Source organism: Schistocerca americana, chromosome 4 (genome assembly GCF_021461395.2).
Source record: "Schistocerca americana isolate TAMUIC-IGC-003095 chromosome 4, iqSchAmer2.1, whole genome shotgun sequence".
Lineage (NCBI taxonomy): Eukaryota > Metazoa > Arthropoda > Insecta > Orthoptera > Acrididae > Schistocerca > Schistocerca americana.
The window spans coordinates 827,378,565-827,395,562 of record NC_060122.1 but is presented as its reverse complement, the minus strand read 5'-3'; the positions used below and the strand labels follow the sequence as shown (position 1 = coordinate 827,395,562).

Here is a 16,998-nt window from a genome sequence, read left to right as displayed (position 1 = left end):
AAGCTGGTTTCAGACCAAACAGATCATGTCCAGAACAAATTTTAAACTTGAAATTGATTACAAGGATGAGACAAATGCGAAGGAAGCCTACAGTATATGTCTTTGTCGACTTTAAAAAGGCATATGATTCAATTCACAGACCCACACTATTTAAAATTCTTGAAGAACAAGGACTGGATAAGAAGACACGGAACATCATAGAGCAGACATTAACAAATACAAAATGCAAAGTGAAATTCATGGGAAAACTTTCAAAATCATTTGAGATAAAAACTGGGGTTAGACAAGGTGATGGATTATCACCTCTGTTATTTAACTTAGTTCTGGATAGAGTCATGGCAGAATGGGAAAAAGAACTCAAAAAAGAAAAGTACTGGAAACCAATATCACTGGGAACCAAAAAAGATGACCTACAAATCCCCTACTTAGCCTACGCAGACGATCTTGCAATAATGGCAGATTCTAGTGAAATGGCAGTCAAACAGATAGAAACCTTAAAAGAGTGTGCAGGAAAAGTTGGCCTACAAATATCTTTTGAGAAAACGGTGTTTACAACAACAAATCTAGAAATTTCTAAGTTACAAACCAAATATGGAGAAATTAAGAGGGTACCATACTTTAAATATTTAGGAGAGATAATTTCTGAAAAATACTCACAACAAGAAAGAATATTAAAAGCTCGTAGGGGTCTAGGGCTGGTCCAAAACATTTACAATAAAAAATGTCTATCTATAAATACAAAAATTAAACATTATAAGTCGGTAATTAAACCAATAATGCTATATGCCAGCGAAACCTTGACACTTAAAAGGAAAACAGATATGGAAAACCTGAAGAAAGAGGAAAGGAAAATCATTAGGAAAATTCTGGGACCAAGATGGACCAAAGAGGGGTATAGATCACAGAAAAATTCTAAAATTGAAGAATATTCTAACATAGAGATAGACATGAGGAAGAGGCGTCTAAAATTCCATGGCCACATAATGAGACTTCCCGATCACAGACTTACAAAAAAAAATAGTAAGATACGTAGCATCCCTTGTTAATGGAGGAGAATGGATCAAAAATGTAAAGAAAGATCTGGAATTAGCCAACATTACTACTGAAGACATGAACAAAAGAAACAATTTCAAACTTAAAGTTGACAAATGGGAGGTCAAACCAGAGACAAAAGCGCCGAGAACTGGAACAAAATGGAGCGAAGAAAGAAAAGCTGAATTCTCGCAAAGAATGAAGACCTGGTGGGCAAACAAGAAGAATAAGAAGCCCCAGAAGTGAACCATCTTTACTTAGCGTCTTCCATGTTGGGAGCTTTACGACTAATAATAATAATAATAATAATAATAATAATAATACTGAGATACTCCTATTCAGAATAAATACACCTAAAACTATAAAAAGTTTTCAAGTGCAGCTGTACAGCACCATTTTCACAATGATACAAACAAAATGTTTGGAACTTTTAATTTTTAAATGAAATGTGGAAAATCATCTGGCTTTCTTTACAGAATTAAGGCATTACGTGTCACTTTGTTTTTGCTTCTTTGAAAAAAGAATGATGTTATAACACAGATTATTTGCTTATCAACTGCTTTCTATGCGTTCTCTATTTTGTAAACCCTCGTCGCCAATTTTGTAAAGGCCTCGTCACTACTGCTGTAGAGCCTGAGTTTCCACTGTTATTACTGTAGCCCGAGTTTGTGGGTTTGTGAACCAGCTTCTGCTGCAGTACACCACTAAGACAATTTCTCACTGCCACTATTACACAGCTATGTCCTGGAGTCAGGTAACAGGATAGGAGAACAAATGTTCTACAACACTTCAACAAATTGGTAACAAAGTCACACTAGTGAGTTAAAAGGTTTACTTATCTTTGGGGTCTTGACGAATAAGAAGTCTGCAACACTACTCGTAATATAACACAAAAAAGGTCCTCAATGGTTAAGTGCAAATAATCATAGGTAGATTTCACAATACATAGCAAATACAATTTATAACAACTGTCTGTTCACTTCTAAGAGTTCACTAAATGACATTCCCTGTCTAAGTCAGCCCTGGACAATGATCTACTGGCTGAAGCGAAATTTGCGCACTTGTGCTTTGCAGCGTGACTCATCACATGCCAACGATAAAAAAATGTCTCTCACAAAATTTCATCTGGTGAGTATATCCAGCAGAAAAAGGACGTTAAAGAGTGGCAATCTGGCAACACTGTAACCACATGTATGGTAACTACCTCTGACAGCACATTTTAACTGTACACTACAGTTGGTGCAGTGGATAGAGTTTTGGGTTAGCATGCAGGATATCGATGGTTTGATCCTGGGTCGAGGCATATGTTTTTTATTTGGTCAATGTAGTCCACGTAGTATGGTATCTGACATCTTAATCATCAACAGCAATTGCAGCGGCTCCTCTAGAAAACATTTGCACTTCCATACTACAATCATAGAAATGGAAGATTGGTCAGCTTTGAAAGAAGCTCTTTCCACGTTGTGGGCATGAATTTATTCATGCCACTTCACGTACTAGATGCAAAACCTGTTTTCTTTGTACCCTCCTCCAGTGGTCCCATAGATTAGTATCAACTATTATTCTTGCCTTGTTCAGGTACATTACATTTCGTTAGCGCCTTATTTTACCTGTAGGACTAGCAACACGCTTAGAAAATAATGTCAAAACTCAGTTACTATTTGTATGTGTTATCATCATGGTCCCACTAATTATGCCTTTCAACATTGAGTCTGGTAACTGCATGCTGTTTAGTATGTTTCTCAATGCATTATTATTATTATTATTATTATTATTATTATTATCATTATTCTATTGATGGGACTGTGGAAGCATCATGTCTATTACCATTAGGGAAACAGTGTAATTTGAAACTGAACATTTCACAATTAGCGGTGTCGGGATGAATCATACAGAACAATATCCATCAGAAGGGTAATACTTTTAGATGGAACAACACACAGGACTGACGGCGTGTTTATACTGTATGCGCTATCCACCAACAGGGACTAGTTGCGAGCGAAATAGCACACCCATTACAGATTGCAACATACATGTGCACACGTAACGAGTTTTCTCATTGTTAACCTCCAAACCAGTGTGGCATACACTAACGATGAATATGTGGATATGCTTCTGGTCCTTGGTGCATCTGATAACTGGACTGGTGTTGCTGCTCATGAATATGCTGCTAGATACCCTCGTCGAAGCCATCTGGAAAAAAATGTGTATTGTCGTCTGGAGCTGCACCTTCGGGTGTCCCGTTCTCTCCTTCCACCATCGTGTGCATTATTATTATTATTATTATTATTATTATTATTATTATTATAACGCCATACTCCAGCTACTGAGGAAGCTATTCTGGAGGTCATACACCAAAAACCTCAGCGAAGTACACATAGCATAGCAAAGCAGCTGCGTGTCTCGCAGTGCACAGACATTAATGTGCTGCACCCCAACATTATTCTTTTACACAACACCTGCATCCTGCAGATCACCATCAGCGGATGCAATTCTGTGAATGGTTCCAACAACAACAGGAAGCCAAAAACAACAACAGGAAGCCAACAATGACTTTGTGAACACCGTAATATGGTCGGATGAAGCAGCATTCACTCATGAGGGTGTCTTCAATATGCACAATGTCCACCATTGGTGCGAGGTTAACCTGCATGTCACCACAACCAAGGGTAACAAGTTCGATTTGGTATCAACATCTGGTCCGGAATATTGGGTAATAGGTGTTTGGGCCCCTACAAGTTGCCTGACTGGTTGACTGCACGAAGGTATCATGCATTCGTCTCAATCTGTCTGTCTGATACACTGGAAGATGTTACAGTATATGTTTGGCAGAGGATATGGGTCCGACATGATGGTACACCTCCACACTCTGAAATTGATGTGCGACAGTAGTTGAACAGAACATTTCCAGGGAAATGGCTCAGATGTGAAGCTCCAGTGGTATGACCACCACGTTCACATGACCTAAATCCCCTGGATTTCTTTCTGTGGTGAAACCTGAACGAGCACGTGTACTCTACTCCCCCTACGAATGTGGAAGAATTGGTAGGGCATTTTCATGCTGCTCTTGTTACTGTGGACGCAGCTTTGCTGCAAAGGGTCCACAGCTGTACAATCCGGCGGGTTGCATAATGTTTGGACATGCAGGGAGGTCGCTTTGAGCATCTGTTCTGAGGACAATGTAATCTGTTGTGAAGGTCATGCAGTCATTAATATGGACATTATTATTGTCACTGGTTGCTAATGTATGACATCTGAGCGCTCATATTACATGTAGTATAAATGACAAGTAGATGTTGTGTTATTGTATTGTGCTATCATCTTTATCACCTTGAAACTGATATTGATTTTGTAGTTATTCTGTTGTATGACAGGTTATTTGTTTCAATTGTCAATTTTTTTATTTGTCTGACCACGTATTTGTTATGTTCAGCAGTACAAAATGTCGTAAATTTAGGATACATGTGACCTAAAAAATGGTATACATTACAGCAGGAAATGTCAGAATGAAACTAGCAAATAAATAAATAAAAAATAAAATAAAATAAAAATGTGCTCCAACGCAGGATCGAACCCTCTACCTCCTGCATGCTAACACAAAACTCTGTCCACTGCACCAACTGTACAGCACAACTAACATATGCCGACAGAGATAGTTACCATACAGTGTTGCCAGATTGCCACTCTTTAACATTCTTTTTCTGCCGGATGTACTCGCAAGACGAAATTTTATGAGAGACATTTTTTTATCGTTGGCCTGTAAGGAGTCGCACTGGGAAGCTCGAGTGCTCGAATTTTGCTTCACCCTGTATAACCAAGTTGGCGAGAGCTGCTGCTCTTCTACCCTCTGAGTAGGCTTCTGTCTGTTGTCGTGGGGTCATTGGCAGATTGCATTTGGCCGGCAATTGGCCAGATGTCATACATCGATATCTTCATCCTCGGCGCCCCGTGGCGCTGGTGGAACTCACACAAGTGGTGAGTCTCCATGGTACTGGCACCAGCTTGCATCTTTGCACCTGTGGTGCTTTTGCCCTAGTTGTGTCTTGTTCGGATGACACAGCACTCTTATGTCTTTAATTTTCTTCAATTATTGTTCTCTAACTTTCTTAGAAAACTAACATTGCTTGGGCCACACTAATTCCCACCAAGACCTTTTTATTTATTGCTTCTTTGAACACTTGTTTGCATCAAACAATAACCTGTCAACTGTCAATCTCTTCTTCTTTTATTCCTCTTTTCTTCAGTGCCTGTTCAGTATTTGCTTTTTCTTTTTCAAACTTATTCTTCATACAACAATTTTGCCACAAATTTTCTTTTTCCTGTTCTTTTCATTTCCTCTGTGTTTCCTCAGCCACTCTCTGCTCATCTCCACAGCACTGCTTAAGTGAGCCTTCTCCTCAAACACATTCACTGCAGCATCTCTTCTCATCAAATACGAATACAATGTTTTTTCAAACATATTTGCACTGTCCTCATTCAAGATGTTCCCCGACAATTAGAACCCCTTTCCACATCTGCACTGTCATTCAAAATTGCAAGTGCAGTCTTCCCAAATTTTTTAACAGTAGGGTGCTTCTCTCCCCCAAAGGTATATCTTCTCAAAAAATTGACTCCAGTAAACACCAACTCAGTTCTTGTCACTACCTGATGTTTCTTCTTATAATGTCAGTAATTTTCTTCACAAACTAGAGCATTTTCACAATAAGAAGTAGTGCAGCTAAGTTCACTATGTTTATGTATGATTCTTCTTACAGTCTCTTTACAGGATGCATACATTGAATACACGACAATGTAGGTTTATCCAAAGAAGACTGTTCCAAACTAGCAGAGAGCGTAGTATCTTTCAGCTGCTGACTACTGTTCTAGAAGTCTCTCTCCACTGGTTTCTACCATCAGCAATCTAGAGGACACACGTTTCATAAAATTACGACCCAGAAGTTTCGTATCTGATTGTACTTTTTTAAAATCTTTCAAATGAGATTTTTGGCCTTCAAAAAGTTTATAGAGAAACAAGAACATGTCTAAAGCATTTTCACCAAAGTTTTGTAATCCTTTTCAGAATGCATTATGGATTATATGTCTGTTACATGTGCCAGCATCAACCATTTTCTTCCTAACAGAGACAGACTTATTCGCAAGATGATTCACATAATTGTTAACATTGGGTCCAATCGCAACCTATAATCAGTGGCTTTGAATGAAGTAGCTGGGCATTAGCCAAGGCTTCATTTAACTTAAAGTAAATATTACTGGCAGTGGCTTTACCTATGAATAGAGTCTGCAGTTGTCTTGCCACAATCATTTCTTTGAAATCTGAACAGAATTTAACTACGTTCTGAAGCTCTATTTTTGAAGCGCATTCGCAGATTCATCAGCACAAAGAGGGAACTGTGCTCTTCCAATATCATCCACCAACTGGTTTTTAAAATGACGAGCTACAGCATAACATAAGAAACATTTGGCTTTGTCCTTGAAAGGGTGAATTCACAAAGAATGCTTCCAGGAAACACTGCCTCAAACGTTTCTTTGGCATCTTCACAACCTGGCTGAACAGCAAAGTTCCTTCCAGTCATTTCAAACACCAGATCAACTCTGCCCTTGAAGCAATTTTTCTATCAGAATAACAATGAATTGCTGGTGTAGCTCTGAGAGATGGAATTACATCATCACTGTTACATCCACAGATGGATGCCAACATTCCAAAATTTCTGAGGATAAATATAAATAGCGGAGCTTCCGCATCCTTCAAATTCGTAGTCCCAACAAACAAAATAACAACAATACAGATTATGTGAAAACAATTTCACTCAAATCTTAAACCATACCAATGTTATGTTTCAAAAAAAGAAAAAAGAACTGTTAAGGTAGTCATTAACAATTGACTTCCTTGTATCTCTGATTATTCTTTATTATTACTCAATATTGGCAAGCAGATATTTTAAAACAGTTGCTGGTGAATCAAGTAAGCATATTGTACCATGTCACTTGCACGGAAACATGAAAGGAAGCCAAAAAGACAGGATTCCTTTCACAGTATTGTGCAACCGTTCTTCTGGAGAGTGCTTTTGACTTGGCAAGAGAAAGGCACGCAATGGGGCATTGTGTTGCTTAGTTGCCCTTGCATAAAAATCTAAAATAAACAGATATGTATTAGAGGTTAGATATTTTAACTTTCATCTCAGTGTTTTAATAGCTCATTACTTATTGATAAAGGCAAGTGAGCAATTTTTTAATTTTTATCAATTAAAAATTTTGTGGGTATGGCACGCCCACACAATTATGTATATACATGCTCTCAAGCCCCGGCGCACACACAGCTGGCCCGTGCGTCCAGGGTGGACTAAGAAAAAAATGTAGTTGCAAAGAACTCAGTTTCACTTGACATTGTTATCATCTGTGTTTCCATGTAAAAGTATGCTGATCTACAGCACTAAAGCCAGTAGTAACTTTTGTCAATTTTAAGAAAGCAAATGCCTCAACTGACAGACAAACTATTTAGGATTTTTGAAGACTTTGGAATTGACAGAAAAATGAGGACATCATTAAACAAACCCTGACAGACACCATATCAGAAGTTAAGTTTTCTGGAAAGGCGTTTGAAATAAACATAGGGGTCATGCAAGAAGACAGATTATCCCTAACTCTCTTCAGTATCATCCTGGAGAAAATAATGAAGCTCTGAAGTTGGAAGGAATACATGGAATACTTTGGAGAGAATGGATACAATGTGGAAATCAGGTGTTTAGCTTGTGCCGATGATCTGGCACTTTTAGCCAGAGACCGGAAAAGATGCACAAAGAATACTAGAGATCTTGCATGAAATCACTGGAAAAACTGGTTTCAAAATCTCCTATGAAAGACAGAATATATGTAACAGACACCAAGGGCAGAAATACTTGGGGGTAACATATGGGAAGATTAAAAGAACAAATAAATTCAGATACTTAGTAGAATGGATCAACCCAACTGACTAGATAAAGAGGCAGAAATTAGATCTTGTTTACACACTAACACAAACAGATCAACAACTGAGTGAGATCCTACAAGGCCAAAATCAGGTAGTATAATTCAGTTATGAAACTGGAAGTACTCTACTGCTTCAGAGTGTCTTATTGAGAATAAAAAGGGACACGGAATGAAATTTTCGCTCTGCAGCACCATGTGCGCTGATATGAAACTTCCTGGGAAATTAAAACTGTGTGCTGGACCAAAACTGAACTTCAGACCATTGTCTTTTTTGGAGAAAATGCTCTGCCAACTGAGCTACTGAAGCACGATCCATGACCCACCCTCACAGTTTTTCTTCTGCCAGTACCTCATCTCCTAACTTCCAAACTTCACAGACATTCTCCAGCATACCTCCAACTGTCTCGGTATGCAGGCCCTGCATGGTGAGTCAGTTGGAGGGATGCTGTACGCCACTTCCCACTATGATGACAATGCAGTTTTAACATATCAGTTTTTTTCCCTAGTGAATTTGATTCATGATGCCCTGCTCGTTGCAGGTAACAGCATTTTATTTAGAGAAGGTTGAGTCCCCCTTCTTCCCAACTTATGCATTTAATGTCTTAATGATATACGTACATCTGAGGATGTGATGTGATATCATGAAACATATCAATAAAAGTTCTTATACAGCTGGAAATTTTTTTATTTGTCAAATATGGATTATGTCTTCTGTGGTTGCCAACAACATAAAACTATTTGTAAAAAGGAACAGTTGGAAGAACTTGACAGGGAGGAGAGGAAGATTCTCATAAAAATTCTAGAACCCCAGAAGACTACTGATGAAACTTGGAAGAATAGGAAAACAAGGAGCTCTACATGAACACCGAAAATATCGTGGACACAACGCAGAAACAATGGCTCAAATTCTATGGACACATAACAAGACTGGACAAAAACCAGCTGAGCAAAAAGATCTTTGATTACACCAAATCATTAAAGTCGGCCTCTCACAACTCTGAACGTGAGCAACTTAAGACATACGTATCCTCAGTGTAGCAAATCCAGCTTGATACACTTAATCAAGGCAAGACCTCCAGTCTAGATTGAATATCAGGTTCCTTTCAGAGTATGCCAATACGACAACTTCATATTTAGCTCATCGAAAGATCCGTACCTAAGGACTGGAAAGTTGTGCATGTCGCATCAATATTCACAAAAGGAAATAGGAGTAATATGCTGAATTACAGACATATACTACTAACATTAATTTGTAATAGGGTCTTCGAACATACACTATGTGATCAAAAGTATTTGGACATCTGGCTGAAAATGACTTACAAGTTCGTGGCACCCTCCATGCTGGAATTCATTATGGTGTCGGCCCACCCTTAGCCTTGATGACGGTTTCCACTCTCACAGGCATATGTTCAATCAGGTTCTGGAAGGTTTCTTGAGGAATGGCATCCCATTCTTCAAGGAGTGCTGCACTGAAGAGAGGTATCGACGTCAGTCGGTGAGGCCTGGCATGAAGTCGGCGTTCCAAAACATCCCGAAGGTGTTCTATACGATTCAGGTGAGGACTCTGTGCAGGCCAGTCCATTACAAGAATGTTATTGTCGTGTAACCACTCTGCAACAGGCCGTTCATTACTAACAGGTGCTTGATGCCATTGAAAGGTGCAATCGCCATCCCCGAATTGCTCTTCAACAGTGGGAAACAAGAAGGTGCTTAAAACATCAACGCAGGCCTGTGCTGTGATAGTGCCATGCAAAACAACAAGGGATGCAAGCCCCCTCCATGAAAAACACAGTCACACCATAACACCACCACCACTGAATTTTAATGATGGCACTACACACGCTGGCAGATGACGTTCATCGGACATTCACCACACCACACACGGCCTTCGGACCACCACATTGTGTACTGTGATTTGTCACTCCACACAGCTTTTTTCCACTGTTCAATCGTCCAGTGTTTATGCTCCTTACACCAGGTGACGTATCGTTTGGCATTTACTGGCGTGATGTGTGGCTTACGAGCAGCCGCTCAACCATGAAATCCAAGTTTTCTCACCTCCTGCCTAACTGTCATAGTACTTGCAGTGGATCCTGATGCAGTTTTGAATTCCTGTGTGATGGCCTGGATAGATGTCTGCCTATTACACATTACGACCCTAATCTACTGTCGGCGGTCTCCGTCAGTCAACAGGCGAGGTTGGCCTGTATGCTTTTGTGCTGTACGTGTTCCTTCATGTTTCCATTTCACTATCACATCAGAAACAGTGGACCTGGGGATGTTTAGGAGTGTGGATATCTCGCGTACAGACGTATAACACAAGTGACACCTAATCACCTGAACACGTTCAAAGTCCGTGAGTTCCGCGGAGTGCCCCATTCCGCTCTCTCACAACGTCTAATAATAATAATAATGAAAAGTGTGAGGTTACACATGAGCACCAAAAGGAATCCGTTAAATTTCTGTTACACAATAAATCACACGAATGTAAAGGCTGTAAATTCAACTAAATACTTAGGGACTACAATTATGTATAACTTAACTTGCAACAATTACATAGATAATGTTGCAAGGAAAGCAAACCACAGACTGAAACAATGGAAAATCCAGGATGGAATGTAACAATATTATGAAAAGGGAAGTTGCCACTCGCCATATAGTGGAGACGCTCAGTCGCAGGCCGGAAAAAACAAATGACTGCAGTCTAAGGCAACTGGAGCCACACTCAGTTGCCTTATACTGCAGTCGTCTCTCTCTCTCTCTCTCTCTCTCTCTCTCTCTCTCTCTCTCTCTCTCTGTGTGTGTGTGTGTGTGTGTGTGTGTGTGTGTGTGTGTGTGTGTGTGTGTGTCATCTATTTTTGACAAAGGCCTTACAGGCTGAAATCTTTACTTGGAACAGTCTTTCTGGTGTGCCTATCTGCAACTCAGCATCTCCGCTACATGGCAAGTGGCCACTTTCCTTTTCATAAACCAAAGATTGACTTATTGGCAGAACACTTACAAATGCAACAGGTCTACTAAAAAGACTGCCTACATTATGCTTGTTCGACCTCTTATGGAAGGTATTATGTTGAGACTGGAGTTTTTTGAGTTGGTTGATTTTTCTTCTATGAACTGTTTCCATTCTTTGTATAGCAGTTTTTGTGTGCTTTTCGACCTTGTTAGTCAACTCCCTGATGAACAGATTAAGGAAATATGCACACTAATATACCAGTTACAATGTAACACTTGTGAAGGCACATACATAGGGCAAACAGGGAGAACATTTGATGTCTGATACAAGTAACACATGAGGGCATGGAAATATGGGACAAACCACTCCACATTTGCAGAACACCTAAGAGAAAATGACCACAAACCAACCACTAGAGAAGATGACATGAGAATAATTAGAATCAACAATAAAAAGCACCTTCTGACCATGCAAGAAAATTACCACATACATGAAACCAAAGCAGAGGGGAAAATCCTGTTGAATGACCAAGTACACATGCCAAGCAATTCATTATTTACACTAATAGATAAAATAATAGAATAATGTTCGCAAAAAGGATAAATATAAAAGTAGTGCTCAATGAAATAACCGCCACCCCCCCCCCCCCTTAAAAAAAAAAGAGGCTCTATCTCCCCCCCCCCCCCCCTCTCTCTCTCTCTCTCTCTCTCTCTCTCTCTCTCTCTCTCACTCACTCACTCACTCACTCACTCACACGCACACACACGGTATAAACAGAAGTTAGAAACGAACATATCCTTTGTTAGGTTGGCGACACACAGGTAAACATACCAAAGACGATGAAACACGTAATGAGTCGCAATATTTACACTGTGAAAAGAAGTGTATGACAAAATAGTAGTATCGAGTAACAGAAGAACGATAGTCCACCACAAAAAAAGAGTGAGAAACATGGTGTACAGTGTGTGGAGGGCGAAAACACGAAGAGGTGAATACAGAACAGTGATAAAAGTGGTAGTGCAACCTCTAGACCAGATGTGAGGAAACGCAGATCAGAAAATCATAAGTAATTACATTTTTACAAAAAATCGCTAAGTGAACTGCTTGACAATCTATAACTAACAAAACTGTATCATTATAGATCCCACTGATGATGCCTTAAAACAGTAGAAGGCGAAACACGTATGGATTGAATAAAATAATTAGCAGCAGGAAAAGGCAGTTTGATTTGCAAAACAAGTATTTATATACTTGCTGCGGAGGATGGCCACACAAACAAACTTGTTACGTTATACCCCTATAATTCTCTCACTTGATTCTTTTCCCTTTCTTATAAATTGGACATATCACTGCTTTCTGTCATTCCTTGGGTCTTTCTTCATTTTTCCAGCACTGCAGAATACAGGCATTACTTTGCTACATGCTTCTCCACCTTGCTTCAGTAGTCCTAGTGTCGTGCTGTAGGTTACTGAAGCCTTACTGTTCTTCATTTATTCCAGAACTTTATCCATTTCATTTAGTGTAGGCTCCTGCAATTTTTGTTTGGGTCTTTCATTGGTCTTACTTTACTCAGTCACATCTTTTCCCACAGGCACATTTGACAGTCCTCTGAAATAGTCCTCACGTAAGTTCACGCTCCATTCTTTGCCAGCCACCAAGTCACCTCTACTGTTTGCCATCCCTTCAATTTTTATCTTAAAATATCTTACACATCCATATAACTGTTTTACATTGTTCTTTTTGTTTCTGTCTTCTTCAGCCTTCTCTGGTTGCTTGTTGATGTACTGCCCCTCTCCCCTTCCTATTCCTATTGATTTCCTGGCTTCTCTTGCTGTCTTTGTGAATTCTTCTCTATTCTGTGAGGTGCTGTTACCTAAATTCCTCTGTTGTACTTCTTTTTCTTTTTTGTCACCTCTGTGTATTCTTCACTGAATCACATTTTATCCCTCCCATTCCTTTCTTGCGTCCACAGGTGTTTCTTCGCATTTCAATTACCGTGTATTTGTTTCCTAGCTTTTTTTTCTTGTCCCCCCGCCTCTCTTTCTACTTCTTCCTTTTGTTCTTGCACAACTTTAAATCTATTTTGTAAGTGCAGGTCGTATTAACTTATTTTTTCCTCATTTCCCAGTAGAGACTTACAACCATTTTGCCTTTTAGCGTGCTGCCTCTTGTCATCTTTTCTCATGATATTCTTTATTTCATTGCTTGATTTTACCCATTGTCATTTGATTCTTTGTGCAGAGTGTATAGTCCACACAGAGATATATTTGCTGATGCAGTACCAACTTTTGCATTTGCATCTCCTATCACTCTCTTCATGCTGTATCACAGCACGCACTGTGCACTTATTCAACCACTTCAATAAGTGTGTCCCCCTCCTCATCACCCTTTTATTCTACAGGAGCTTGTATGGTAAAGATGCAAATTTCTTAAACCTTCCATTGATTCTCAAGTAGCAGAGTCTTTCACTGATTGCTTCTTATTTAACTACAGCATTGCACTAGTTTACTGTTGACCACTATTCCTTTTCCAAGTTGTCCTTTCCTTACTCCGGTCTCATTGTGAAATATGGTGTATCTCTCTCGCTTCTGTATGTCTTTATCTTACTGTCTAGTCTCCTGTAAGGTGACTGTATCCATATTGCTGGTTATGCAATTTGTCATCCAATGCCGTTTTAGCATTCCATGTCCGCACCTACAAAAGTTTGTATCATAGTCCCCACCCTTTGCCATGACCGTCAACATACGAATTCATCTTTATATAAAACCAAAAATATTAATAAGGTAGTAAATTTTTTAAAAAAGTATGAAGCTTTGTTTAACGGTATCACAGTCAGTCATTAATTGTGTGACACTGATACTGTGTTAAAAAATTAAATCCAGAATAAATCTTTCTTTCTGCAGTAGAACATGTGTTGTTTTGAAACTTCCTGGCAAATTAAAAATGTACACTGGGCTGGGACTCTAATCTGCATCCTTGCCTTTTGCTAACAATGCTCTTACCAACTGAGCTATCTCAGCATGGCTCCCAACCCATCCACAACATAGCTTTCCTTCCAAACTTCACAGATACTATGAAGATTGATGTTTGGAAGCTAGGAGGAGCTACTGGAAGAACTGAAGCTGTGTGGATGGGTCTTCGCAGATAGCCCATTCAGAGCAAGGGCACCTTTACGATATTTTGGAGAGGGAGCCTAGATCTGGAGGTGTGGAGTATTTTTAATGTTTTGGTAGACAAATGGTGACTTGTAAACACGTATAAAAAAGTTACAGTTCCAACTCTATTTAAAACCTATATAATACTGACGTTTAAATCATTTTCTTGAAAGAACAACACCCGAGTACACTTTTTTTTCCTTTCCCTGAAAGCAAGGGGCACCCTTGCCCTGGGCATGGGTGCTCCTGATTCAGTGGTAAGAACTGCCCCAGAAAGAAAAGGTTCAACTCCTGGTTCAGCTCACAGTTTTAACTTTTTAGGAAATTTTAACAACTGAAATGTTTACAACACGACTATTGTGAATGAAAAATATCCAGTGTATCTGACTAAAAAAAAAGAACTGCAGTAATAGATATTAACCTGACTTTTTACAAGTACAAGCCAAAAGCTTCAAATATGACAAACCTTGACTTGATACAAACAACATTCTACCACATTTATAGAACTTCATGTAACATATTTTCAACAAACCTTCGCTCTTTTATGGACATCTTGGGGCATAAGAGGTCGCTGAGGTCTAGTCTCCTCTAAATAGTGCATGATGCTCAGCTGAAACAATAAGAAATTTAAATTTTTATAATTAAAGTTGCAGTTTTATGTTATATATAGCTGCTGAAATTTTAAAAAGGGTAGATCGTGATCTCAGCAATAGGTAATGATAAAAATGCCTTTGTTATAGCTGCCTTACCAATCTACATTAATTACTTGTAAGCACAACTATGACAATAAACATAATGATTTAAGTACAATTTCACACACAGTTGTTAATTAACACACTTTACAAATCTGTCAATAACTTGTACTGGATATCCCAAATCCTATAGTATTTTTGTGAATCTGATTAGATTAGAATCTGCATATCTTTTACCTTTTGTTTTTCAATAAGACTTGTGACTGATCGTCGAAGAAGATGATAGAACTCCACACACAATAATACCTTAGTAAGACATTTATGTAATAAATATCACCAATCTTGGTCAACTACTAGGCAGAGTAATACACAAGATGTGGTGAAGCATGTCGATTCTGCAGTATAACACGTTCCACTTCTAGCCACTAAGGCTGACAAAAGATTTTAATGGAAACTGGAAACTTTGTTTGGGCAGTTGTTAAGTGTGGAACATTCCACTGTGTGCACTCTAGTTTGCCATATGTGGTAATGGGTATAAAAGACATCAGCTCAGAACACCGATAAGGTGTGACGGCAAGTGAGTGCCTCTACTTGCTGCGGAGGGCTGTTTATGCTTTGGCGTTGCAGCTTGGCAGTGTCTTGAAGTCTCAGAGCAAAGGGAGCAGACAATAATGTCAGTGGCACAATAATTGAACGTTATACATGAGCACAGTCAGTCTGACATGTCAAGTGAGTATTTCAATATGTGATCTGTTGTGAGCTATAAATTAAGAGAAATCTGTTTCACACACAATTGTAAATGAAGATGTATGGGGGAAACCTTTCACTTATAATACATATGAGTTATCATAAAAGCCACTATGTTGTTTTAGTAGGTAGAATGGATTGGAACTTTCTTTCAGCACCAACCCCTGGGAAAGGTGTAAATGTCCACTGACAAAAGGAACATGTCATGGTCTAGTGGCACTGCGTAGCAGGTCCACTACAGCAAATTACATCAAAAAAAGTGACGTCTAGTATTTGTAAGGTAATAGCTGGCATACCTATCAGCCACGGAACAGCTCATGTATGGAGTGGAACCCACCATACCAAAACACAACCTGTACCACTCCAGAGGATGTGCTGAAAAGTGGTGAAAAGAATGTCTGCTTGTGTCTGTGTGTCTGTGTGTGTGTGTGTGTGTGTGTGTGTGTGTGTGTGCGCGCGCGAGTGTATACCCCTTCTTTCCCCCTAAGGTAAGTCTTTCTGCTCCCGGGATTGGAATGACTCCTTACCCTCTCCCTTAAAACCCACATCCTTTCGTCTTTCCCTCTCCTTCCCTCTTTCCTGATGAGGCAACAGTTTGTTGCGAAAGCTTGAATTTCATGTGTATGTTTGTGTTTGTTTGTGTGTCTATCGACCTGCCAGCACTTTCGTTCGGTAAGTCACATCATCTGTGTTTTTAGATATATTTATCCTGTTTTCAGTATCACTTGAGGTATTCCACATTATGCATATTATTCGTTAGGCTTTCCCACTACACTGACAGTAGTTGCAATTCTCTGTTACTAGAGGGCTCCAAATTGCAGTGTGTAACATGGTAGCGTGTGACGTAACTATGTCGGTGCATGGCAGACCCTCAGAAAACTGAAAACATGAACTCAAAGATTTTGTCCACACACAGAGCATCTTCTCCTTCAGCATGATAATGCCAGAACCACACACCAGCGGTGCGACAGACGCAACAATCTGGCTCCTTGTGTTCACTGTCACTGACCATCCTACATACAGTCCCAACTTGGCCCCACCTGATTTTCATCTGTTTACAGAACTTAAAGAACACCTTTGAGAACCTCACTTTGAAAGTGATGAAGCAATGTAAGCAGAGGTGAAGTGGTTTCATTAACAAAGTCAAACATTGTACAGTGATGTTATCAATAAACTGCTCTCTTGTTGGGAGAAATGTCTTTGTCGCCTGGGTGACTACGTTGAGACATGACGCATAAAGATGCAGAATGTTTGTTTCCTTTAAACTCCTTAAGGACACAGGGTACTTTTCTGGCTCACTATTATGTAAAAATCAACACCTATTTCTTTCAGACATTGTTTATTAAGTAAATCTTTTGCACATTTTTTGTTGATATCAGGTAATTCAGCACACTTTCTAAACAAATTAGAAGTATTCTGACTATTTTTGAATCTGCTTAGGGTTATTAAAATA

At 39.3% G+C, this 16,998-nt stretch overlaps 1 protein-coding gene across 1 annotated transcript in view; it reads right to left on the bottom strand.

The window, feature by feature from the left end:
- The window catches only part of LOC124612317 (probable maleylacetoacetate isomerase 2), a 56,443-nt gene that overhangs the window by 24,465 nt on the left and 14,980 nt on the right, over nt 1-16,998 (bottom strand). Inside the window, exon 4 of the mRNA XM_047140447.1 lies at nt 14,639-14,716. Within this exon, the coding sequence (XP_046996403.1) occupies nt 14,639-14,716 (78 nt within the window). The remainder of the gene's footprint in view (nt 1-14,638; nt 14,717-16,998) is intronic.